The 26741-nt window shown below is 32.5% G+C and overlaps 2 protein-coding genes across 5 annotated transcripts; one reads left to right on the forward strand and one right to left on the reverse strand.

The window, feature by feature from the left end:
* Positions 1-68: 68 nt before the first annotated feature.
* LOC131936673 (paraplegin) lies at positions 69-8392 on the reverse strand. Of its 3 annotated transcripts, none has more exons than XM_059293715.1 (20): positions 8030-8392; positions 7129-7317; positions 6745-6844; positions 6044-6163; positions 5644-5786; positions 5436-5528; positions 5172-5299; positions 4892-5018; positions 4531-4680; positions 4227-4371; positions 3937-4042; positions 3574-3700; positions 3314-3476; positions 3092-3202; positions 2762-2877; positions 2527-2610; positions 2370-2442; positions 2003-2160; positions 1604-1681; positions 69-910 (listed from the first exon to the last, which is right to left on the reverse strand). In XM_059293715.1, the coding sequence occupies exons 2-20, from the start codon at positions 7315-7317 to the stop codon at positions 746-748; spliced, it is 2376 nt and encodes a 791-aa protein (XP_059149698.1). In that variant the 5' UTR covers positions 8030-8392; the 3' UTR covers positions 69-745. The 3 variants fall into 3 exon arrangements, with proteins under 3 accessions (XP_059149698.1, XP_059149697.1, XP_059149696.1); XM_059293714.1 differs by having other exon boundaries at positions 8060-8391; XM_059293713.1 differs by having other exon boundaries at positions 8008-8052.
* LOC131936672 (ankyrin repeat domain-containing protein 11) lies at positions 8386-26741 on the forward strand. Of its 2 annotated transcripts, none has more exons than XM_059293711.1 (14): positions 8386-8395; positions 13828-14026; positions 14484-14574; positions 14677-14853; positions 14958-15149; positions 15252-15394; positions 15622-15826; positions 15994-17820; positions 20609-20841; positions 20934-21062; positions 21172-21270; positions 21421-21564; positions 21974-22069; positions 22167-26741. In XM_059293711.1, the coding sequence occupies exons 2-14, from the start codon at positions 13997-13999 to the stop codon at positions 22347-22349; spliced, it is 3549 nt and encodes a 1182-aa protein (XP_059149694.1). In that variant the 5' UTR covers positions 8386-8395; positions 13828-13996; the 3' UTR covers positions 22350-26741. The 2 variants fall into 2 exon arrangements, with proteins under 2 accessions (XP_059149694.1, XP_059149695.1); XM_059293712.1 differs by having other exon boundaries at positions 14985-15149.

Genomic DNA, 26741 nt, shown 5'->3' on the forward strand with positions numbered 1-26741 from the left:
ATATCTGAAACCAAACTCCATATGGATTTAATAACCAGTGGTAGAATAGTTGGGGTTGAGAATCACAATAGTTCCAAACTTTTAAGTCTGTTCTTACGACTAAGAATTTATTTTGGCATCAAAGAATGGAGTTCTAGCTAACATAGTGTAGGCCCCAACAAAAGTTACGAGAAATACTTTGTACTGCTTATAAACCATGACTTGAAGAGAGTAAAATGTTATTTTTATTCAAGGTTCTTGTTGTAAAACATGACTTTGACGTTTGCATTATTAAAAAAGAATCGTATTGCATTTTATTAACAAGTTGTAATTGCCTATTTTTATTACAACTGTCATTTAATTTATGAATAAAAAGATTTCAATACAAGCAAATTAAATGTTAGTTTTTTTATACATAAAAATGTTTTATTTGTATCACAAGTAAACTAATAGTAACCACAATAGCAGAAACCTGTCATTTTTACACACCTAATACACAAGTACAATGTCCAGCTTAAACACAAAAGTCTTTCATAATTACATTTACATAGCTAGACATGAAATGGTAATTGAAATGTGTGGGTCTCAACATTGCTGGCAAATGTAAACATGTCTAGAAGTAAAAGTTCTTCACACAATTATTTTCTTTACAAACAGGTTCGTTTAGTTTTTACATTAACTAAATATAGCTCCTTTTAAAAATGCAAGCAATTTGAAACATTTTGTTGAAAAGAAGTCATTCAAGTTTAAAACAAGGATCACAGGTTCAGCTATTGTTTAATTTACTTTTCACTGCATTGTTGTTCTCAGGCATAATACCATCCCACTTTTGAGGCTCTATTAAGTTTTTTTTTCCAAAGTAAGGTGGGCCAATTAGTTTTTCTATGTCTTCATAGTTAAGAACTTCTTTTTCTATAAGAGCTGTTGCAAGCTGCAAATAAATATTTTAGATAAGTATGTATGATGGATACTAAAGTAAAGATATACATTTTGAAACAACATATAATGTACATAGTACTGCTGGAGCAGGCAATAGTTTGTTATAAGTATTGTATGTTATTTTGTAATTAAATCATATCAACTTAACCCTTTATAGTCCAGGCATAATAACCATGCGGGCAGGCAATAAATTGATGCATATTAAACTACTGTACTTATTAAAAGGATTACTTTAAAATGTCCTCGTTATGTATAAGGCTAGATAGCTTATTTATACACTAGTAATAAATAAAATTAATCTAGGAAAACTTATATAAACTAAAACTATTGTTATTTCAGTAAATTTTAAATACTTAATAAATAGGTAACCTAAAAAAACCTTTCTTGAAGACATTCATAGAAACTCAATTGCTAGTGATAGAAAAAAAATGTAAAAAAAAAAATTATTATTTGCTGTTTCCGTCTGTATCTTCAAAATCTGATTACCAGTGAGACTTTCATCATGACCATAAATAAATGTACTATACTGTACATTTTCCGGGGATTAAAGATGTATTGGACTGTACTACAAAAGAAAATTTCTGGGCGATAGCTGATCTATTGAAATGTACAAGCCCTTATTGACATGCATTTCAGCTATGACATTTTAACAATTAGATCTGCCATTGTCTACATATTTACTTACTAGATGAAGTTTCTCCTTGTTTTCCTTTAGTACTGCTTGAGTCTTAAGAAATGCTCTAGCTATTAACAGTCTTGCTTCCTGTAACCAAATAAAACTAAATTCCATATATTACAACATATGACTAATTATCAATATTGTCTCAGCTCTTGCAAATACTGGAAAAACATTGGCTGCACCAACAAAAAAAAAACAACTTGTTTTGTAACTGACAAATAATCCACCAAAATTATTGTTTAGTGCTTTAAGAAAAAATTATTATCCATCCATTTAATGATTTATTTACACATGCTAAAATAATATGCAGGTAGAGCAGTTAATAAAATTATTACATTTTATAATTTCATTTATACTTCTGTTGCTTAATTACTAGGATAGTATTAGTTAGTCATTAATACATACCTCATCAATTGTATGGGCTAGTTTTTGGCTGTAAGGCTTCTGTCCTGAATTTTCCTGATCAGATGGAAATGATAAATGACCAATCACTGAGTTCATGCCAAAAGACCTGATCTGATCATAAGCCATCTTTGTAACTCTCTGAAGATCATCATGAGCACCTTGTTTTAAAAAAAGTTGTTCTATTAGCTCAATATTTCTAGTCCTTTTCAGTTGAAGAGAATAACAATGGCATATACTAGTATTAAAAAGTGACAGATTATAACTTGTACAATTTAAATCTTAATTTTTTTTAAATACCAAACTTAAATCCCAGTTTCTAATAATTGATTTGGGTGGCAAATATTTTATCAGAATTCTTAATGCTTACCTGTTGATACATGATTGAATATCAGACTTTCTGCTGCTCTTCCACCTAAAGCCATACACATTCTTTCAAACAGCTGAAACAGACAGATATTGGGTACAGAAAGAAAATTCTTAAACATTTTAATACAAACTTTAATGTTTTCAAGACTGTCACTGACCTCCTCTTGTGAGTAGAGTTTCTGGTCTGATGGCAAGTACTGGGCAAATCCTAAGGCACTATTGGTTCTTGGTACAATGGAAACCTGTTCAAACATTAGATACAAATTAAAGAGAATAAAAACCAACATATTTCAATGATACACTGCAGTATTAGATATCTAAACAGGAAAACAGATTGAATAGCAGAGCAGTATGAAAAGTTTCAATAAACATTGAAGCCTAATATTATATTACTCTGAGTAAAGCATCAGTGTATTTGAGCATCCATCCTACAAGGGCATGACCAGACTCATGGTAAGCAACCACTTTCTTCTCTGTTGGTGACAACAAGCGGGTTTTCTTTTCCACTCCTGGAGATGTCAGGTTATAGCATCAAACATCAGACTTTGTGAATACGAAGCATTTTTTTTTCAAATGAATTAGTTGGTAAGTCTTGTCCCAGAAACAACTCAAATTTAAAGCTAGAATTATTTATTTCCACTAGCTACATTATTAATGTTTGATGAAGTTTTTCGCTCTACAAAGAACAAATGAATATTCAACTTTTAAATGCTTAAAACATACCTGCTAAAACCCTTTCCACAGCATACTCAAAATCTTTTTTGTCTACAAATTTTCTTTTTTCCCTTGCTGCATGTATGGCTGCTTCGTTACAAATATTATTGATATCGGCACCTAAAAAAAATTAGTTTAAAATAGTAGTCTTTTTCTCTTAATAAATTATAGATTAAAAAGAAAGATGAATTTGTAATTATTTTAAGCAGGTTATAAGGTGTCCATATTTACCACTCATTCCTGGTGTAAGTTTTGAAAGAGGTTTGGCATATGAGATAGCATCATTTTCAATTTTTAATTTATTTAAATAGACTTCAAAAATCTCCTCTCTCTCAATCAATGTTGGCAGATCTATCATAATATGGCGATCAAATCGACCAGGCCGCAACAAAGCCTAAAAAAATCAAACATTAAATCACATCAATGTTCAACTGAAAAACAACCAGTGATTTAGCCTAATTCTCAAAGAGATTTTAGGTTTTGACTCATACCTTATCTAATATATCAGCTCTGTTAGTAGCAGCTAACACAATAACACCCTCTTGTGTTTCTATGCCATCCATCTCCACTAAGAGCTGATTAAGCGTGTGTTCATCTTCACCACCTACACTCGCTGAACTTTTAATTTAAAATAAAAAGAAATAATAAGTATGGGCTAAAAACAAATAGCTGAATTCTGAAAACTTTTCTTCTGTAATGTAGATCTAATTGAAAAAATTATCATTGTAGTAAAAAAATATTTTTTTGCTTGTGATTAATAACTGAAGAAAAAAAATAATAAAGATAAGATTGTCTGTCTGTGCTAATAAATTTTTAAATTCTACATTATAAACAAGAACAAAAACAACACCAACCCTCCTCTGCTACGACCTATAGCATCCACTTCATCTATGTAGATAATACATGGTGCTTTATTTCTGGCTTCTTTGAACAGATTCCTTACCCTTGCTGCTCCTACTCCTAAATTGGATTTCATATAATAGTAACATGGAAATTAACATAACTAATACAATTTACTTTTATTTTATTATTACAAAGGTACAATCAAATGGCCCTGTTAAATTGTGGTAATCAAATTAAGCTTTTAATGTACTGAAAATAAAATAGCAACAATGTTTTATATGATTTAATTCATCCAACATACCTCCTATCATTTCTACAAATTCAGATCCTGCCATAGCTAGGAAAGGAACTTTCGCTTCACTTGCTAAAGCTCTTGCTAGCAGTGTTTTACCACACCCTGGTGGGCCTAGCAAAAGTGCCCCTCTTGGGGTTTTAGCTCCTAAATTCTGAAACACGTACTGTCACGTGATTACTTTTATAAATCAACAAACAATACATTGATTAAAAATTTTTAAAATCCCCAATATGTAAGTATTCAACACATTTCTTCAATGGGTGAGACACATCTAAGAAATCTGCTACTTTTGAATAGAAACCACACTTACCTTAAATCTCAGTGGATCTGTTAAATACTCAACAAACTCCATCACTTCTATTTTTGCTTCTTTTAAACCTGCCACATCTTTAAAAGTAACTGCTTTTGAACCCTTTGATGCAATATCCACACGTGTAAATTTAGCTTGACGTATTCCTCCCTTTTAACCAAAACATAATTAGAAGTCTAAGGCTGAAGACAAATTATAATTAAAAAAAAAAGAACCTGCCAATACAATAACATCAAATACAAAAGATGTTTAAAAAGTTTGTCCCAGATCATCAGATGTATATATTTTTATTATACATGTAAAACAGAAAAAGGCAACATAAAATGCACAGGGAATTCATTCAAGAGAATTAAAAACTTACTGAAAAAATGTCCATCATATCCATCATATTGCCATCTTTCCCTTTCATAAAAGAATTGAAAATTTGACGGACGAAGAAAAATAGAACAACTCCCACTGCCAACTGCATTGCTAGCATAACCCATGAGCTGAAAACAATTTTAATAGTATCATTGAAATATAATGCAGAAACCACTGCTAATAACTGCTTTTCAAAACCACATTTAAATGTTTTTATAAAACAACTCACGTCACCTTAGTAAACTATAATTTAAGAATTTACAATGAATAAAACCTCTTACTTGGGATAACCATACTTTATTGGTATTCTGTCTTTTAAAGGGATGTTGAGTTCATCTTCAACCTGTCTAATTCTTTCTTCAAAATTAAAACCTTTTGGGATTTTTATCACAAATTTACCTCGTGTTGCCTGAATAAGAAAACCATTGCAATCAGCTGTATTTTAAAATAGTAATATAACTGACATCAACTAAACTCATATAGAGGTGAGAAATTAGCTTTTACAATTATTCAATTTTTAATAGTGACATAATCAAAATTCCAACCTGGCCTTTGATAACAGCTCCTTCATGAACTTCTATTATGGCAACATCTTCACCACCTTGTTCTGATGAAAAGTATAAATAGATACTCTTCACCTAAAATAAGTAAAGTACAGCCATATATGTATGCACTTTTGATTCACTAACACTCTGCTCACTTGATTAGGACAAGTTTTACAACTTTCATAAAGTTTTTAGATAGATGACTTACCTCGCCTTTGAGTAAAATATTATGATAAAATTCACTCCATGAAATATATTTAATAGAAGATGCTTCCTCTCTAGAATTTGGTGTCAGCAGCCAAGCGAAAAACAAAACAGAAATGAATGTATACAAGGATCGCCTAAATTCCACTGGAAAAAAATATTTAATTAACATTAAGTTAAATGCATGAACAAATGTGCTTTATTTAAATTTCAGATTGAGGGTAAATTTCTTTTCAATCATCTTAAAATCAGTAGCTAGCTTTCACTAATACTACTTTTTAGGTTTTATTACTATTTTGGAATGCTTCTAGCAATATACAATTTTAAAATTTGTTGATAATTACACTTGAACACAAATTAAAATAAATTATGAACAGTGTCAATAATTATATGTAAAATCTAACTTTTTTTCCTTTCTTCATCTTCATCCTCATTTTCAGGTTTTTTTGATTCATGGCCATCATTTTTTGTGTCCTTTTCTCTATTCTTTGCGTCTGAATTTGAGGGTTGATCAGAAAAAAAATCTGAGAAAAAATTGAATATTGGTTTTAATTCAAATTTTTTAACACACAAATGAAATTGTATCTTTTATTTTAATTAACAATTAAAAAACTGTATTTTTATTTTTTCTATTCAAGTAAATTGTATCTTTTATTCTTATAAACAAATTCTTTTCTTCTTCTTCATTCTTAATTTAATTTTAGTTTTGAAAGGGATTCCCCCAACACAATTAAGTAAATGTGTCAGCTGGTGATGCGCCATTTAGTCAGCTGACTCCGATTTCAGCCTGCTTTTCTTTTTGGATTTGCTTCCATAGCCTTTGTCCAACCAAGAACAAACTAAAAGTGCAGTAGTTGTTTGATTTTGGAGATGTCTCTCCTAGATGAGTGGCTGTCCCCAGCTACCAAGCCTCAACTTCCCAGGGGTTTGAACTCGGGACTTATCAGTTCAGCAACCAAGAGCTTAACTTCCCCGACCAAGCAGATCTCCTATAAACAAACTGAATTGTATCTTCTTGTTACTGAGAATAATTGGAAGTTATTCTGATGCAGTGGAACATTTTTGACCCACTTAACAGGACAGGACTACCAACAAATAATGGCACCTGTATGAGATAAAGATTTCACTGTCCATGTTGGTACAAACTGTGATCTCATCAGCACAGCAGTTATTGCAGTAATCTGCTGCTTCAATTTTTTGGTGAACTGAAATTTTTGCAACAACTTAAAATTGAAATTTTTTTTTTTTCAAAAGACAACTTGCAATGTATTTTACAAGCAATTAACATTATATTGCTAAAACATCAAAAATAAATTTGAAATTTTCAGAAAATTAATGCTTGTTTTTTTTGTAATGCCTCAATGTTATTTTATGTGTCATCAGTAACAACTATACTGAGTAAATTATGTTTCAACTTTTTTCTTGCGCACATATTTTTAACTTTGGAAAAAAATAGATATGCTGTCATTAACACTTATAGGAATATTACCTTTGCTTTTATGCATCTTTGTGTGATACCATATTCTGGGTGAATGGATGTAAAAGAAGATAAAACACTTTTATCACATTTTTTAGATATAGTATGTTGATGATACGAAAAGTGCTTAACACAAGCAGAAGGATTCTTTAACAAATACTTGAAGTTATGCTGCAAAGTCTTATATAGGATTTTGTCCATCTGAAAAGTAAAAAACATAATAAGCATTGGTCAAATAAAAACTTTCATGATCTAATTCTAATTGTGACTGTACTGGATTGTATATCTCAATGTCAAGCAAACCCCCCCCCCCCCGTTTAAAAGATGATTGTTTGATACAGTGGGCATAATAGACCTATGTATTATAATTAGGCCTATATGCCACTATATGGAATAAATACTATATATTATATAAGGTATTTTTTATAGGCTTATTACATTTCTTTTTCATACAAGGAGACCTAGTTTAAATATTAAATAAGCAGTAGGCCTACCAGTAAAACTTATATTTTACGTGATTAATAGTAATAGTAAAGTAATAGTAGTTACATAGTAATAATAATAACAGAATCATGTCAGTAATAAAAGTAATAATATACTAATAACTTAGTTTAGGCAGTTGAGTTTAGGCCTAGAATCTAGATTTTAACTATTTTTTTTTACTAGCCTAACTAAGCCTAACTTGATTAATAATAATTAATTAATTAAACTTAAGAAGGAAGGAGTCTAGGAATAAGGTTTATAATAAAGGACTGTTTCTGGCGCAGTTCAGAAGGTTATGGTAAAGTGGATTGAGAATAGATGGTGTATGCCAGTAGATCTAGATTAGATTCTAAATTTTAATAAAAGACAAGGCATTTTCAAGAGTCTTATATAATTTCTAATCCTAGCCTCTGTTAGAAATGTCATTTACTTCATAGGCCTATGCTTAAGAGTAGTTCACCTTTTATCTTTTGAAACCAACCACATTCGTTGTTACATATTAAAAGGAAGCTGCATTCTTTAAGCGTTTCTACCAATCACGGAAGGCGTTATGTATTACATTTATTCATTGCGATTAAGTTTAATAAGGTGGGTATTCAACTTTATTTATATATGTTTTAACGTATTTGAGATAATTTGGCTTTCATATCCATTTCAATTTGTTCTTGGGTAATGTAGGTTTACGAAAACATAAAGCAATCTGTCGCATATCAGATCAATTTTCCAAGAAAAATCACTCAAATGTGGAATGATCCCAGATAAGACTTTTGCAATGGGCAATGGCGGCCATGCTTGGGTTAGGCGATAAGCGAAAGCCGACTTCATTGTTTTCGAATATAAGGCTGTTTACTGCACTTATTATCAATGTTTCAATCGTCTTTAGTATTGTTCTTCGTGTTTTGTTACACTGTTACTTTAAACTGCATAGTTGAGTAAAAGCTGAGTCATGTAATTGCATACATACTCATCAAATCTAAAATTATGCGTTGTCGGATGAATGTAGGTCATGACCCCATTCGTTATTGATATTGACATGCAACTTGCCTCACATGTTTGACATGTTATGTTTGCTAAGTGCATTGTCTCTGTCCTTTTTATAGTCCTCGATTACTGTAGTCTAAAAAGTAATCAACATTAGCATATTCCCCCCAACTGAAAATTAATAATTATTTAGGCCTAGATCTACTTCATAAATAATAAATATAAATATTTAATATGATAGCAGATAGGGCCTACTTAAAAAAAAAAGCACTAGATCTGGAATCTAGATCTAGATTGTGTAGTGTAGTGTAGTTAATTTAAGTTTTAAGTGTAGGCCCTATACTGGCTATAGTATAGGCCTACTATTTATTATTTTTTGGATTCTAAGCAAATATAGGAGGCCTAAATATAATTATTAGATCTATAGGCCAGGCAGATCTAAAAGCCTAATGTAATAAATTTTTTGATTGTAGGGAAAAAAGTCACAGGCTTAGGGCTAAGTTTAAAAATATGACTAAACTTGCATTTTTAAGTTTCTAGCACTAGATCTAGTATGTAGCCAACTCATATTTTAAATTAAATAATTCTGTAGGCCTAAGCCTAGTCTTTATAAATTATCAACCTACCACCAAGTCTACACCTCTACAGTTTACACTGTAGGCCTATAGTATAGTTTTATCTACTCCATCTACAATCTACTCTATGGGTAATCATAAATTAACATTATTTATTCAAAACCAAGATTAATTATAATTTAATTAGGGCCTTAGGCTAACTAGATCTAGACTAAATATTAATGAACTAATTTTTTTATAGGGCATAGGCCTGTACAAATTCAAATAGGTGTCACATCAAAATATTATAGGCTGCCATACTTTGAATATCCTACCAATAAGCCTAACTTTTTTTGTTTACAAAGTATAAAGGAATTATTTTAATTGTGTGAACAAAATCAAGATTTCCACAAATCTTAATGTTTTACGCCTCCCTTAGTTGGAAAAACATAGTTTTGCAATTTTGTCAGTATGTTTGTTTATGTGTGTCTGTGAACACGATGACTTGAGTACCGTTAAAGCTAGGTTGATGAAATTTCATATATAAGTAGGCCCCTATTATATCAAATTTGTAGTTCTGTTTCAACTTTTTAGTGATTTCCGATAAACTGAAGTGGAACTTATTCTACTTTTACTTTTTCAAAAGCCTTTAACTTTGAGTACTGTTTCAGATAGATGAACGAAATTTCACATATAAGTAAAAGGTCTACTTTTCTGCCTTCTTTAAAATTTTGAGTAATTTCTGTTGACCGGAAGTAGTAATTTACGCTGTTTCCGATTTCTCAAAAAACTCATGTGAATTTATACTAATAATATTCCGCACTATTATATACATATTGTTTGCCATTCCGGGGTCGGCGTGGTCGAGTCGGTAAAGCTCATGGTTGCTAAACCGAAAAGTCTCGAGTTCGAACCCTCGGGCAGATGAGGTTCGTTAGCAGGGGACAGCCACTCTTCTAGAAGAAAACTCCAAAATCAAACAACTGCTGTCTTGTAGTTTGTTCTTGGTTGGACAAAGGCTATGGAAGCAAATCCAAAAAGAAAAGCAGGCTGAAATCGGAGTCAACGGCCTAAATGGCGCATAACCAGTTGACACGTATCCTTAATTGTGATGGAGACGTGGTCGAGTCGGCAAAAGCTCATGGTTGATAAATCCGAAAAAAGTCTCGAGTTCAACCCCTCTGGCAGATAAGGCTCGATCCCTTCCAACACTAATAATTAAGAACAAAGAAGAAGTTTGCCATTCACTTAATGCGCAATTCATTTTCCTACGAGATTCTATTATATTTTAAAAAGTTTAAGTAATTAAAAATGGATTGAAACTCATGTCAATATCCCAAGTTGCCATCCCTTGTAGTGTTATATAAGAATATTCGAGAAAGTTTAGGGGAGATCATTCCTGGTTTATTGATCTTTAAAATATCTGATGCTAAGGCTATTATTGTACAGCAGTGCACAATTAATTGTTAGTAGCTTAAAGCAGTCTCACCCCATGAGACTAATCTACTACAGTATGATTAAAAACTTTTTTATGAACTTATGAATTAATGGTAAATTAACTAGTTTAAAAAGTTATTTCCACCTATTGACTTAAAAGTTTAATGTTTTACTTTAATTCTATTTAGCTTCCATGTGGTTGTAGGCCAATAGCAATACCATTACTCAAAATGTCAAGTGATACACAATAGCAAATTTTCAGAAACATAGTAAAAATTGGTTGAATGAATAATGAAACAAACTGCTGAAGACTTTGCAGGTGTTTTGCCTTCTCACAATTAACAACATTTCATACCGACCAAGATGTTCAGATTAGAATCAGCAATGATAAAATGCTTTTAACTTTCTTATCATCTTCACTGCCTGTAACCCCTGCTGGACTATGGACCCTGGACAGCCTACCAAAATCCTCTATCCTGTACCATTTTTTCATCCTGACTTCAGCCTCAGGTCTTTGTAGTTTCTGCCTCAAGTCCCTGTCACCATGTGTTACTGGTTGACTTTTTGCGTTTTTTTTGTGGGTCTGCACAGTTTATTCCCGACCCAGCCACATCTTTTCCGAATTTCTTAATCAGTGGAAAGTTGTCCTGTCGTTTCCCATAGGTGTGCATTGCTGATGGTTTCAGGTCAGCAGATGTCGAGTATCTTTCTGGGGCAGCTGTTTATAAAGGTCTGGACTTAGCATTGGTGGCTTTTGTCATCCTTCAAGTCTCTGAGTCCCATACAGAGGCACTGATTTTACATTGGAGTTTAAAAAGCACAACTTGGTGATTATGGATAGCTCACAGGAGGTCCAGATGTTCCTTAGCTCTGCGAAGGCTACTCTTGCTTTGTCTATCCTTGCTTTAGCATCTTTTCCACCCTGATGGTCTACAATACTACCTAAGTAAAGGACTGCCTTTCCTCTGAGTGGACTATTAAGTGTGACTTGTTCAGTGGTGGTAGTGTTTTTTAATATTTTTGTCTTTTGCTTGTGAATGTTTAAGTCCAACTTGACTTTTCTGTTACCATGTTTGTTTTCTCCTGCATCTGCTGTTGGTTGTAGGAGAGGAGCACAAGATCGTATGTGAAGTCCAAGTTGTCAGGTTGTTTCAACAGTGTCCACTGGATTTTATTTCTATGTTGTTTGGTGGCTGTCTTCATTATCAGGTTGATGGTAGGAAGGATGACAACAGGCATCTATAACATAATATATATTTGCCCTCCATGACAATTCTACAGAATGTCCCCTCGGATGTGTTATCAATGAGGTTAACTATTTCATTTGAATGCCATAGTGACATAAGAGCTTCCATAGAGTATCTCAGTCCACAATCTTGAAAGCTTTTTCATAATCAATTAAATAAACATACAGTTTTTAGTTTCAAGCAATTGAGTTGTGATGCATAGTGTTGCTATCTGGTCCATGTAGGATCTATTCTGTTGGGATCCTGCTTGCTAGTGTATTTTTAACTTTTTAAATCAATGTGGAATTCATATGCATTGTCGGGGAAACTAACTCAAGATCTTTAGCACCTGTGAAGTCTGTTTTACTCTATGGTTTGGAGATAAAGGATAACAATGAAGTACAAAATAAGAGAAAAGAAAATGTGTTTGATAAATAATAGTAAAAGATAGTTATTAAGTTAATAACACCACTAGGCATGGGAAAGAGGAAGACAACTTACTTGACTAATTGCTCTTTACACATTGTGGAGCTTTGGGCCTCAACCATAATCTACCATTTTGTATGATCCCCGGATGTTGGTTTTGTAGTTTGTCTCCCAAGACAACTCCCTACTGTCTTCAGCTTTTCTCCAGGTCTGTCTTGGCCATCCTCTCTTTCCTGGGTGGGGGAGGAGGAGGAATAGCGAAGGAAAAAAGGCAAAGACAATAGTTTGAAAGAGAGATGCGGGAGCCTGGATTGAAAAATCAGTTATGCTAATAAACTAAACAGCCAATTGGAATAAAAAGACGAAACTCTGATGTTTAAAGGGTAGTTGATAGTAGGTGCAAAAATAATTTGATCATGTCTTTAGAACAATCTCAAAATAGTATATTAGAGGTCTTAACTATATGAAAAATTCATTCTGTATTATGGAAGCTTTATGATACAAACAAGCAACCGCTCATCTCTTCTGTACAATTTACTAATTTTATAGTAAAAATGTTAGGTAATTTTAAAAATGGGAGAAAGCTTGGTTGTTATATTGTTCGTAAAAATTGTGCTAAACAATATGGCTTCCAATTCCACCTGCTCCAAGCCTATGCTATTTTACTCATCAGATAACCAAATGAATCGGTGATATTTACTTATCTGGAAATTCAATGGAATTAGGAATGTATTATTTTTAAATGATTATTTATTTTAAAAACTAAAAATCTATTATTATAGCTGCACTATGAAAAATTAAAGTGGTAATTTACTTACTCAAATAACTTATAAAGTAGACATTTTTTTCTGTTTATTACAAATTTAGGAAAATGAAATATTATTTCATGTCAAGTTATGATTGAAAATCAAGCATTAACATTTTAAAATTTTGGCCATTTTAATTTGTATGACTTTGTTTTAAAAGTATTTTTAAAATTCTCTAAGAATTGTTACTGTAGGCTTTATACTAATCAGAATAACAAAAAGGCCGATTCTAGTCGGAATAAGATACGCATGCGATACGCATGCGCAATGGAGAGAAACTACGACTTGCCTTAGCGGCGATGTTTTCGATGGTACTGCGCATGCGTGTGTTTACAACCGCAGAACCCTAATACCAACCCTAATCCTATCCTTAACCCTATCCCTAATCCTATCCCTAACCCTAGCCCTAATCCTAACCCTAGCCCTAATCCTATCCCTAGCCCTAATCCTATCCCTAACCCTATCCCTAATCCTACCCCTAACCCTCATTCTAGCCCTAACCCTAGCCATAGGTCACTGCGCATGCGCAGAACTATCTTTTGCCGAAAAATCTTATTCCGAGTAGACACTTCGTAACAAAAAATATTTGTTTCATGATTTAAAAATATTTAATATATAGCTTTAACTGTGTCTGTTTAGTTAGGGATTTCCATTAAAAATAAATAAAACAATAGAAACATTTTGAATAATTCAACTTATTAAGTGTGCCTTAAATTAAGCGCCTAGTGTTTAAAAAGATTAAACTAACTCTTTATTTTCCCCACATAATAAGCAACTTCCATTTTATATCTTCCACAGATTTAAAACTACCACCAACATGGCATTATTAATTATTCTTTTGCATAGCCTTTGTCAAGACCTTCTAGAAACCTGATGGTTCCCGGGATTGAACAAATTTTGTGCTGTTTGTTGTTGTGTTATATTTCCTACCCAATAAAGTCACAAGTAATACAGGGTAAAATTGGAAATGTCAGAAAAGAAATCTCCACCTCACAAGGTAAGAATTATACAACTCAATCACATGTTTAGTTTTGTGCCTATTAACTATGGATAAGTAATATCTGATGTTTACAAAATGTGAACAAAAAAGACTGATTTTTAAGCTGATTTCAACTTACTGCTTGAAATGTTAGTCAAAGCTATTATTTAATAGTTACATTTTCAAAATTGTGCTGTTAGTTAAGTAAAATGCAACATTTAATAGTTCTTACTACACTAATTTTTACACTAAATAAACTGAATATAATTTAAGTTTTGTCTTTACAAACAACTCTGCTGACTATTTGCGTTTTCAAATTAGTTTTATATATATATATATATATATATATATATATATATATATATATATATATATATATATATATATATATATATATATGATAACTTATGTAAACTATTACATAGCCTTATTTTCTTTCTATGGTCTAAATGGTTAGCATTTGAAATATTTTTAGGAGAAAGCATCATCAAGCAAATTGTTACAGCCAGACACAAAGTCGAGCAAAAGAAAATTAGCTGCTCCGGGTTCACCACCAGAAGAAGATGGTCAGTGTAATTATAACAGGGTTTTTCGCTAATTAGCTGATAGGCCCATGTTGCTAAAAAATACAAATGAAAATTTTAAACATTTTATTTGTTTTTCCACAGATAAAAAAACTCTACAGCAGAAACGTAAGCGTCCAAATGTACCTGAAGGTTCCCCTGAGCATGTTGGCATAGGTTCACCACGAGGTGCTGGGACTGTTTCTCGTCTTAGTGTACCATTGTCAGAGCGACAACAAATGGCTTTACTAATGAGGATGCAGGATGAATCTAGTGTTGGAGGTATTTTACAAGCTTTTAGATTCATTACTTATGTTAAAGATAACAAATATTTTTCATTGTTTTTTTTTTTTTTTTTTTTTTTTAAATATTAACTTTTTTAACAGATGCATCTCCTAAATCACCCTCATCAGGAAACCAAGTTAGCTCAACTAAACGCACACCGGCTGACAAAAAAGTGAATAAGCGCAATGAGCGAGGTGAAGCACCTTTACATATGGCTGCAAAGAAAGGAGATTATAAACAAACTAAGCGTTTACTTAAAGCCGGGGCTAGTGTTAACATGAAAGATTATGCTGGTAGGTTATTTCATAATTTTACCCATTTAAATACAATTTCTTTATTTTTTAAATATTAAAATAATAATGATTCTGCATATTTAAAAATGTCTTTTTTTATAGGATGGACAGCCCTTCACGAAGCTTGTAATTCTGGAAACTTGCGTGTTGCTAGGTATTTGTTAAAAGCTGGTGCTGATGTTAATGTTCAAGGTTTTGATGATGACACACCACTTCATGATGCTTCAAGCAGTGGACATAGAAAAGTAATGAGACCTGTATTAAATTTGAGAATGTCAAATATCTTGAATATTTATGGAATTTTCCTTTAGACTCAAACATTTTAAAATATCAGTTAGCTACTTAATGCTGCTGCTTATCTACCAAAGCAGATGTATTAAATTTAGTACTGTATTATGGGTAAATGTCTCTTAAGAGAATTTTGTATTAATTACTACTATTCATAATTGAATTTTTCGCTTTTTATTTTTAGCTTGTTCAACTGTTACTTCGGCATGGGGCTAATCCTATGCAGCCCAATCTTAAAGGTAAAACTGCTATCAATGTTGCTATATCTAGTGAAATAGAAGCTATTTTACGAGGTACAGCTAACTATAGCAGTGATTTTGACAGTCACAGTTCATCTGAAGATAGCAATTCTTCTAGCAAGGATGGGGACCGCAGTAATATAGATGAAGGTAAATCGTTATTTTTAATTTTTAAAAAATCCAATAAGATGTAGACTGTATAGGTTGACAAATTGTTTAATAAATTAAATTACTGTATGACCTTTAGGTTATATATTTTGTCTTTTTCCAAAGAAAGGCCTGTATTAGTTTAAAAATGAAATTTTGTTTGTCAACAGATTTTAAGACTCATAACACCCCAAGTAAATCAGACGTCACGTTAACCCCTGGTACGCCTAGCTCCATCTCTTCAACAATTGGATCTACAACAGCAGCCAACAGCTCAATCGGTAACTTGAATATTAGAAGGCAGTCTGTGCCTCCCTCACCTGATAAATCCACATCCACTCGACTCTTGATGAAGCTACAAAACAAAAAGTCCTCTTCATCATCTTCATCAGCAACAGATGAACAGCCCAAAGCAGAATGGGATGTTCTTCCCATTGACACTGGATGTGAAGTTACTTCAGAGGGGGATTCTAGCACCAGGCTACAGTTTGACAGATCTCGTCTTGTCAAGCCAGAAGAACCCAGAATAAATTTACCTTCAACTTTGCGATTAAATCGCAGTGTTGTTTCTGATAACGATGGGTGTGCTGATTCAACGGTGGCACCACCTGGTGTATCTACTCTTTCATCAGTCCCATTGGAGAGAATAGCAACTGAACCATTTACCCCTCGTGGTATTGATAATCTAGTTAATAGTGACACTGATGAACACGGGGATGTCTTTACAAATATTTCTGCCAACAACATCAAGACCTCTAATACTTTTACAGCCTCCTGCTCAAACCTAAGTAACTCAAATGAAATCAACAAACAACAGACATCCATAACCCAACAACCAAGGCCACAGCAACATTTGTGTCCGCCTGTTCAACAGCAGCAGCAGCATTCTCACCAACACATTCCTGGTCAATCAATAAACTCATTTCACACTGTGCGGCTTGCTTCAAAGCTACCAAACAGCTTACAGACTTTACCTAGCTCAAGTATTGGCCCGGAACCGTCAGGAGTCTCATCATCGTTTCAGCCTTCATCATCCTCGTCAATTTCCCAAAGAACAGAAGTATCATCAAGTCAGTTTTCTTTAGTTTCATCTTCTTCATCATTGCCATCTGCATCCTTATCATCAACGTCAGTATTGGGATCTGGTTTATTATCCCACTTATCACCTTACCATCCAGGAGGTCATGTGGTATCCAGTGCATCCAGTACTACTCATCTATCTACAGACTCTAGACAGGGAACATTGCCCCCAACCTTACCTTTTCAACCTTTCGCAGTGAGAGGAACCAAAGGAGGTGGTAGCATTGTCACTGGTCTTAGTGACAGGGCGGCTTCTGGGGGTGCTGTATCAAGTAACTCAACACTTCATACCACTGCCCCAGTTCCAGCTAATCTTTCTTCATTTGAGATCGGTAATAGACTTGTTCCTCGAATGGAAGACAAATCTGACACAAGCAGCTGTGATTCTCCTCTTAGGGTGGATCAGGAAGACTCTAACCCTGTACCATCTGAGCATGGAAGTAGACCATCCACCCCTAAAGTTCCCCCGCTAAAGATCATTATGCCACCTAAAGTGGGGGGCCCATCTGCAAATATTTCAAAACCTTTGGCAAAACCTGCTCTCCCATATGTGTTAAATCCAATAACAGAAAGTGAAGGATGGGATGGAGTAGAGGAGGGCGGCCAGAGACCCCCTAATTGTTCTCTTCCTACAACACAGGATACAGGGGAATTTTGTGCATCTCGACCATCTTCTAGGTCTGGTGCAGGTGTATCCTCATCTGATACTAACTCTAAAGGCCCAGAGCAAAATATAAGGAATTTAGATGTTGAAGAGTCTGCATCAAGGGAAAGTGATTTAAGGGCAGAACAAACCGATGGATCAGGAGGGAAGTCTGATGAAGGTAAAGAAAAAAGACCAACTCGGACATTAAGATCACATACTGCTATGATGCAGCAGCAGCAGAAAGAAAAACCCTCGGACAAGGAAAAAAATGGTAATGGTTTGTTTGTAGTTCTTTAATCATCCTATCATGTGCACTCCTGTTTAATCAATAAAATATGGATATTCAACAATTTATTTTGGGGGGAAATCATGCGTATATACACAGTACAAAAAAAATATGGGATTTATACAAATGATGACGCTTTCTTACGTTTTTGTAATTTTAAACAAATTTTTGCTTTATTTGTGTAACTGTGCTGAATGCATTACATTCCATTAAATTCCCCCAAACTTGTGCAGTTGAAAATAGAATTTGATAAACAAATTAAAAATTAAATTATATCAACGTTTATGTTGCCACTGGTTAAGTTCAATTAAATACAATAACTGGCTTCAGCTGTCAACCACATTGTGCAGTGATATGCGCGACTTAGCTAAGACAACATTACCTTTCTGATTTTAAAAAATTAGCTATTACCTGCAACTGGACATGCATTTTATTATACAGTATTGAAAATTTTTAATAAAAAACTAAAAAATTAGTTGTTATGGTGGCAGTGAGGCTGTTTTTTTTAAAATCTAAAATGCATCTCCATGCATCTAATGTAATAGACAAATGTAAATTTTCATTTTTTATATATTTTAAAATTTAATTACCTCTACATAGAAAAAGAACAACAGGGTAATATTTATGATATGTATTAATTGACTGTCATTCATTGTGGAGAAATTTTAATACAGAAATAATACGTATAATTATTATTATCCTAATATATAAAAGCCCATGTGCGCACTTCTCTCTCTCTCTCTCTGTCAGCAAAATATTTTCGCAGGGTATCACATCAGAATTTTCAGCGATATATGGAGAACTTGATACAGACTTTTGTTAAAAATAATATGGTAGATGTTTTAAATTTATAAACACAATTTTATTTAAAGAAGAAAAATAAAAAATAAAGGCATATTCAAATGTAGAAAAACAGTTTTAATTATGCAACCGGAAAAGTGTTTATAGTTGGGACAAGAATGCTGAAATCGATGATGTCATATGTTTGAAGTACGGAAATTACACAAAACCAATGGCGTCATCTTCCAATTTTAGAATACAAAGACATGAACTATTTCATTAAAATTTGATTTAGATCTATAAATTTACTTATCGAGACGTAATTTATGAAATTTATACAATTTCCTCGGCCAAAACTAATAACTTTAAAAAACATAAATTCCATTGAAAAGCTGTGTTTTTAACGGTCTTTAAGTCTTTTAATCAATGTGTGCATTTAATATGGTTTTGTGTTGACTAATTATGTATATAATTTGGTTTTATTTTTTCTAATAGGTATAGTAGCCTATGTTATTTTAAATGTGTCTGACTTTTATCTATTTAGTTATTTCTTTGCTTTGTCACTAATATCGTTAAACCTGTAGTATAGCACATTGCGTTTTGACCAAAAAATTTTTTATAAAATATTTTTCTAAAAAATGTATACCATTAAAAATATATAGACCGATAATTCACGTGGAACGGGTACCAACGGCTAGTTAATATATAATAGGCCTAATGTATGTTATTTCATAATAATAATATAGAAAATTTAAATTGTATTTTAACAATTCTGTATTATTTCAACATACGTTGTAATCAGAGGCGTAGCGACCCTTCCCGGCGCCCGGGGACATACTTCCAATTTGGCGCCCCCTCGAGAGCAAATTTTCGATTTGCACCCCCCCTCGAACTTTTCATTTGCACACACACACCCCCCCCCCCCCCCCCCCCTCAAACTTTCGATTTGCACCCCCCTCGAACTTTTCATTTGCACCCCCCCCCCCCCCTCAAACTTTCAATTTGGCGCCCCCCCCTAAGGTCGGCGCCCAGGGACATATGTCGTCCGTCCCCCCCCCCCCCCCTCGCTACGCTACTGGTTGTAATGAATCAAATGATTTAATTCTTTATTTTATTTAAAGCATCCTTTATAGCTGTATAAAACTGTCATTAAAAAGATGATACTTAACTGAATTCATTCAAATTGAAGACATTAAAAGGTTTTTATATTGCTTCCAGTAATTTCTAGTAAAAGAAAACATTTTTATAAAGTATTAGCGTGCCAGTCCCTAAGTGTTGCAGAGGTCTTAGAAGAAAGTCTGATGAAATATTTTAAGAGGGTTTCATCAATGTGTTACCAATCCTATGTCCTTGGACACAAGACCATGTTTTCTAATACTGGTTTATTTAAATGTAAACAATGCTGGCGCTATATTTCTTAGATCATATTTGTCGGGTTTGCCCACACTACCACCTAGCACACTTCTGGCTATGCGCTTTATGAAAGTCTTGAGTGCATGTTACTCAAGGAATAATGAAGTAGAACACCTCATTGCAATGACTGCCCGGGTGTCCACACTTATCCATAGTGTATCGTAGGAACTATAGCGCTCACAAGATAACCCGGGGGCGCCAAATCGCACCCTGGCGCGGCCTTTCACCTGCAAAATTAAATATATTTTTTTAGCAGAAACCTCCCCAGGGGTATTCTTATCAACTCCCCAAAGTTCGAATGAAAGTTCAGAAAGGTGTAATGCATAAAGGACAAACAAATACACTCACAAACATACTTTCATTTGTATTTATATATATATAATATATATATAAATTTATATAGTCACCTCATCTGTTGTCAGTTACACTTAAATGGAAATGGTCATATATTGTGTATGTTAATTTGCAAAATACACATATTTGTACCGGGTTGTTTTTTTTTTTAGTTATACTACCCAAAAATGTTAAGTTTTCTTCTATAAAAATGCATCTTTGACATAGATTTATTCTGCTTGTATAGGTAGTACAGAAATCAAAGAAGAAGCAGATAATTGCAGCACAACAAGGTCACAAAAAGGAGATGAGTGTGCAACAGATGATTCAAGCTTTCCACCTAGAAAAAGAAAGTTACGAAACAAAACTGAGCAGCAGACATTGCAAGTTTCTGCTGCAACAACTACTGCACCTAAATCTAACCAACCACTAGAAAAGCCACCAAATCCTTATGAAACTTACCTTAATTTAAGGAGAAGGGTATGCCTAATGTTAAGTTTAGTACTAAGCAGTAATGCAATATCCCAGCTCTTTAACATTACAATCATATGCTAATTTGAATTCTTTTATAGATTGCATCTCGTCATCGAACATTGTGTAATGTGGCTCCAAAGCCACCCATTGGTTTTAAAGACTTCTTAATGGTCAACTGTACATATGTTTTACAAGGCAATGCTACTAGTACATTATCAGTTCCAATGGTAAGTATAATTTCTTTAGAACTGAAAGTTTGTAAGTAATGTAAGGCTTTTCTCCTAGTTGATTTACTAGATAATTACGTTTTTTAATTTTATAAAAAAAACTTTCCAGCTACCTCCACCCAATTTGGTAACAGAACCAATGAGGGAATTTTTCATACAGCAAGAAAAAGAAAGATATCGTTTACGACTGCAACATGTTATAGAAAGAGTAAGTCCTGTTAATTTTTATATCTTTAAAATTCTGTTAAATTTAACCCATCTGATTTGTCTCTTAAAATTGTTTCAAACCCTTAATCAGAATGAAGCAAATATCTTTTCAACAAATAATTCTGCTTTTCTATTTTAAAATTGTTTCCAGGAAAAGTTAATGCTTTCAATAGAGCAGGAAATATTAAGGGAGCATGGTCGAGCTGCCAGAGCTATGGCAAATCAAACACTTCCTTTTAGTGTGTGCACAATATTGAGGGAAGAAGAAATTTACAACCAGCAAGAGTTAGAACAGGTTGGTTCGGATTTTTTCTTAGCTGAAAGTTGAGCAAAACTCACATAAATTAAAAATATGCTTATCCATCATACTTTTCATTCTGCTTTGAACATCTTATATTTAAGTGAAGATTATTGTCATAATTTTGAGATTGGTCAAGGCATATACTATTTCTACAACTTGCTAAAGAGAGGTTACAGTGGATCCTCTGCTAATCTGTGATTCTGATTGTCATTATTGAGGGGTGAGGTTTGTTTAGTGGCTTTGTCTCATTCACTGCTGAATGAGAGTACTTTGCAATAGGCTAACTCAGTCTGCCTAACAGCCATGTGTAGGTTGTTTACACTACTTACAACATTTGCTTTTTAAAAAAATTATTTTAAAAAATAAAAACTTAATGCATTTCTTTATATTAAATGATGATCAGGTTGAGGACCGGGACAAGAGTGTTAGGTCACGTTATAATGGCCGCCAGTTTATATCATGGATTCAGGATGTTGATGACAAATATGAAAAAATAAAAGTGAGGATTTTTTAATATTTTTGTTATTTAGTGGTTGTTTGTTATTTTTAAGGTATTTACTCTAGCACACAACTATTTATTATTTTTTATTTTGTAGCAACTATTACTTATGCGTCATCATCATGAAGCAGAGTCTTTGTATGCAGTTCAAAAACTTGATTGGGAGTGGAAGATGAAGGAATGTGGACTTTGTGATCACAAAAATACACCAGTCATTGATGAACTTCATGTGCCGATGGTAGCAGTCAGTGACGAATTTGAACTATTGCCTAATTCCTAACACAGGTCTTAACGTTCTTCTAGGTTAATTCTTGGAGGACGTTTCAGTAGCTGTATGGAGTGCTTTCAAGAACAGTTTTTATTCAATGTTTTGTTGCTTAAATTCACTTAATGGATTACAAATCTCCATCTACAATATCAGGCAGAACTATTACTACAGGCTTGGTTTGTGCTGAAAAATACAAACTTTTCCAATAATCTTGCTTTTGGAAATCAGGAGATATGATACATGTTTATCCGGCACAATTGTTTTCTACCTTTGGTTGGAGCATACATTCTGAACTAAAAACTGGGATGTACAAGATTAACTGTAGCACTGCCAGTTGTTATATTCTGATACATTTAGAAAATATATTGCATCAGATGAAAAAAGATGTTTATGCTTTCATGCATATACAGAGAGTGATTCTAATACCTGAGGCAGGTATGCTGTAACATTTCTAAACATAATAGTGCTGTATTGAAAATTTGAAATGTTTCTAGTATTACAGAGAGAATGTTTAGCTTTGCTTAGTTGCAATAGGTAAGGTATTCAAAATCATCAGAGGAATATTCACAATTGTTAGGTTAACTTTCCATGCTTTTTAATCTAATGTGTTATAAACTGTTATGTTGCCCAAATTGATGATACATGATGTAAGGAGTAACAATTCTGTTTTGGTGTAGTGGTGAGTGTATTAGCTATAAGTCTTTCTTTGTCATTTTTTTTCTGCAGGATCACTTCAGTGTTGTACTGTTCTCATGGTTGATGTTGTTTCTCTTTAAATTCTTTAACATGGGTAGCCAGTTGTTACTTACAACATTCTAAGTGGGGGAAAATATGCTTTTCTAAATTTAAAACTAGGTGATGTGCATTTGAAAGTTAACTAGCATTAATTACTGAATACTACACCTATAGTTTCAAAATATTTATAAAAGGCAAGGTTTTATTAATAATTTATTGTTAATTCTTATAAAATGTACAGTGTATTTTATGTTTTTTTTCCTTTAAGTTTACATATTTCAAGGAGGATGACTCAACTTAGCATTATTCATCTGTGTTCTTGAATTTTGTTTTTCAAACTATTAGGCTTATTGTTCTATATTTCATAATTACATGAATATAATTCCTGGCAGTATATTTTTCAAATCGTATGGTATTTAATTTTAACATTTTCTTATGTAAACATAGGTGACTAGTATTAGTAACAGCATAGGTTTATCAAAGTAAATTACAATTTACACTTAGTATCATGATAAATATGAAAACTTGGAGCATTCTTCATCTTTTTTGTTTTAATTTCACCTGAAAATCACCACTGGCATTAGCAATAAGAGGACTAAAAGTATGGTTTGACTCATTATTGAAATACGTACTGTAAGTTGTGTTTGATGTCGTTCAGCTCTTGTATCATTTTATTAATGTTGACGAAATTTTGATCTGCTACTTAATATTTTTACCCACCGAATTCTCATTCATTTGGCCATGTCTCTGTTTTATTTCAAAAATTTTCTATGAGAATTTTTTAACCTGATGGATATTTTGATCATTCAGTTTAATTATTTTCTGTTTAGTTATATTGTTTTAATGCATTGCAGTTCAAATAAGAATACCAAGAGTAAATAGCCTGCTCAACTGAAGTGACTATTTTACTAAATTCCTTTTTCATATAATTAAGTAAATTTTCAAATTATAGATAATTCTAGTCAAAACAAAATTTAAGTCAATTAGTTTTTTAAAGGTTTCTAATTATTAAAAATATATTTTCTTACAGTCACAAAATACAAATGTTCTAAAATCTTGTATCTATGTGAGCCAAACTGCAGTTATTTTATAGGTTTAGATTGACAGTTTTTCAAGGTACATGTTTAAATGAAATGTGCAGTTAAACTTACAAAAGTTTCAGCCACATTAGAAACATTTATCTCATCTTTATCTTACACTTCTTGACCTCATGCTCTGCAATTGTGAGCTATTGATACACGTCACCTTGAGAAGTGCTTTATCTCTTAAGTACAGATATATCTGGAGTGTGTGCTTCTTAAAGTGCATTTTATATTCTGCACTGAGTGTGTTGTGGCCTGAGTGTATACTTTGTCCTATAATGCTTCATTACTTGTCTGCCCATTTTCTCACCCACAGTTCATTTTCATAGAATTGTTATCATTTTGTTTACAAATCAATGTGTTATGTATATATACACATAAATATATAATTATGGTATCAGCTTGTTGCTTTGAATGCTTTACCTCAAACTTATATAGAGAGATTTATTTTTATATTTAAATTGTTTGAAAAAAAATCTAAAAAAAAAACAATAAAACTGGTTGTTCTGTGTATGCTCCCCATTTTAATGTTTGTTTTCCAGTTTTATCCACTTCTGTTGGTCATATTTCTCTGTATATTTTAAATATATTTTTTAGTTTAATTTTTTTTTAGATAAACTACCTTTACACTTAATGAATGAGTTTGTAAATGTAACTTTGTCACATTAATTTAACTAGTGATTAGTCATTTTTTAATTACTTTTAGTTTAAAGCTTGATAATGTTACCTGTTGACTGTTATTGGTAATTTCAGTTGAAAGATAATTAGTTATAATTGATTTTTACCATCTGTAGATTTAATCTTAATCTGTTCCAATTGTTATTGTTTGCCCTTTATTTGAAATGAAAATATTTAATGTCAAAGTATATCAGTTTTCTTAACAAATAGATTTACAAAATTGTTAACTGTATACATCCCAGTAAGTCTCAAAATGTAAATACTGTTTATTTTTGTTTTAGAATTACAAAATGCATTAGTGTTTGCAATTTTTGTGCTATTACAAGCCTTGACTAGAACCCTTCTAAAATGTGTATCTTTCAACAACAAAAATGAGTAGATCTTGAAATACCCAAAAAAAACACACACTCAAAAGTTAAATGTGAAAGTGTCTGGGTTATGAAATCTTTTAATTAACTGCACAGGTTTCAAGATTTTTTTCTTAGACTAGAGACGCAATAAATTAGATGCAAATGTTGCCACACTGCACCTTTCCTTATCAGGGTAATATTAAAAGTTGTACAACAAATAAATAATGTTATGTACATTTATGATTTTAAGTTTCAAGTAGTAATAAAGCTCTCTTTAGGAAAACTTAAAGATCATCAGTTCTGACTGAATTCTTAGGGAAATTAGCATTGTTGCATCCTGACATTAGTTTTAATTTGGACATTTTTACCATAATTTAAATGTTTAATTTGGTACTAGATTGATTAAATACATTAAATAAAATGGTTTCTTTAGGTTTATTTTTTTTTTTTTTATCTTATTTAACTGAAATAGATTTACACCCATAATATACAGTTATGCTTCGTGTCAGTTTTGAGGTCCAGTAACACATAGCAGTCTAACTTCAAAAATATTTTACAAATTCATTTTTAGAAATCTAAAATGCATGGTTTTCATTAATCTGCTGTAACTTTTAATTGACTAGGTTGTAATTGGTGTCTTTTTTTTATCTTTCAAAGAAATTCAAATATGTTTTAATTCAGTCGTCTGGGATTGTGCATTTATATAATTTAAAAATATCCTCCCACCCCTTCTACTGCATTGAACGTAACATTTCACAAGAACATTACATTAAACCAACCCCCCCCCCCCCCTTTTTTTTTTTTTTAAAAAAAATTCTAAAAACCAACACTCAATCCACAACAGATACATACTTTGAAAACTGATTATTAGAATATATTTTTGGAATAACATTAACGCCTTATTTTGCGTCATTTCCCCCACCTCCTACTCACTTGTAATAATTATAATAATGTGTACAATCCCTGAATCTGAAGTTTTGATATTTTACTTCTTTCACAAGCTTGTCATATTTCATTAATAACTGACATCAGTTTTAGTGTACTTAAGCGCTTGCTTTAAATCATTCAAGCATTTTTGTGTAATGGGGGCAGTACTTATCTTTATATAATTAGAGTGAAAAATGCTAAAATAACAATGGGTATCTTAAGAAGATACAGCAGGTTTTTTCAAATCTGTACATTACCAAATGTATGCTTTTTTAAAAAAAACTGATTACGTCTACACTGTATGTCAGTGTAATACTGTGTTTGCACTGGTTTCAAGTTGTGTTCAATCATTTAGTCTTCACCATCACATTTTAGCCATATGTTGTCATTTTTAACTCCATTTTATACTAAACTATACCCATCAATAGCTAATTGGTTTTTATCAGACTTAACAAAGCAAAATAAAACTTAATTAATGAGCATTAGGATATTTAACTTGTGTTCTAGTATTTCACAATTTATGAGAATACTTGGTCATTTTATCTCAGTATTGTATAGTGATATAAAACATTTTATTATTGCATGTTTTCTCTACCAGCCAATTCTTGAAACACATTCTTAGTTGCTAGAGA

This window comes from Physella acuta, unplaced genomic scaffold (assembly GCF_028476545.2).
Source record: "Physella acuta isolate Inbredline_101_S28 unplaced genomic scaffold, ASM2847654v3 ptg000184l, whole genome shotgun sequence".
Classification (NCBI taxonomy): domain Eukaryota; kingdom Metazoa; phylum Mollusca; class Gastropoda; family Physidae; genus Physella; species Physella acuta.

Coding starts and splice junctions, on each gene's coding strand:
- LOC131936672 (XM_059293711.1), top strand. CDS start 13,997: ATGTCAGAAAAGAAATCTCCACCTCACAAG. Junction 14,854..14,957: donor GGATGAATCTAGTGTTGGAG/GTATTTTACAAG, acceptor CTTTTTTAACAG/ATGCATCTCCTAAATCACCC. Junction 21,271..21,420: donor TGCAACATGTTATAGAAAGA/GTAAGTCCTGTT, acceptor AATTGTTTCCAG/GAAAAGTTAATGCTTTCAAT.
- LOC131936673 (XM_059293713.1), bottom strand. Junction 5,787..6,043: donor AGATGAAGAAAGGAAAAAAA/GTTAGATTTTAC, acceptor ATTTTTTTCCAG/TGGAATTTAGGCGATCCTTG. Junction 3,701..3,936: donor ATAGGTCGTAGCAGAGGAGG/GTTGGTGTTGTT, acceptor TTAAATTAAAAG/TTCAGCGAGTGTAGGTGGTG.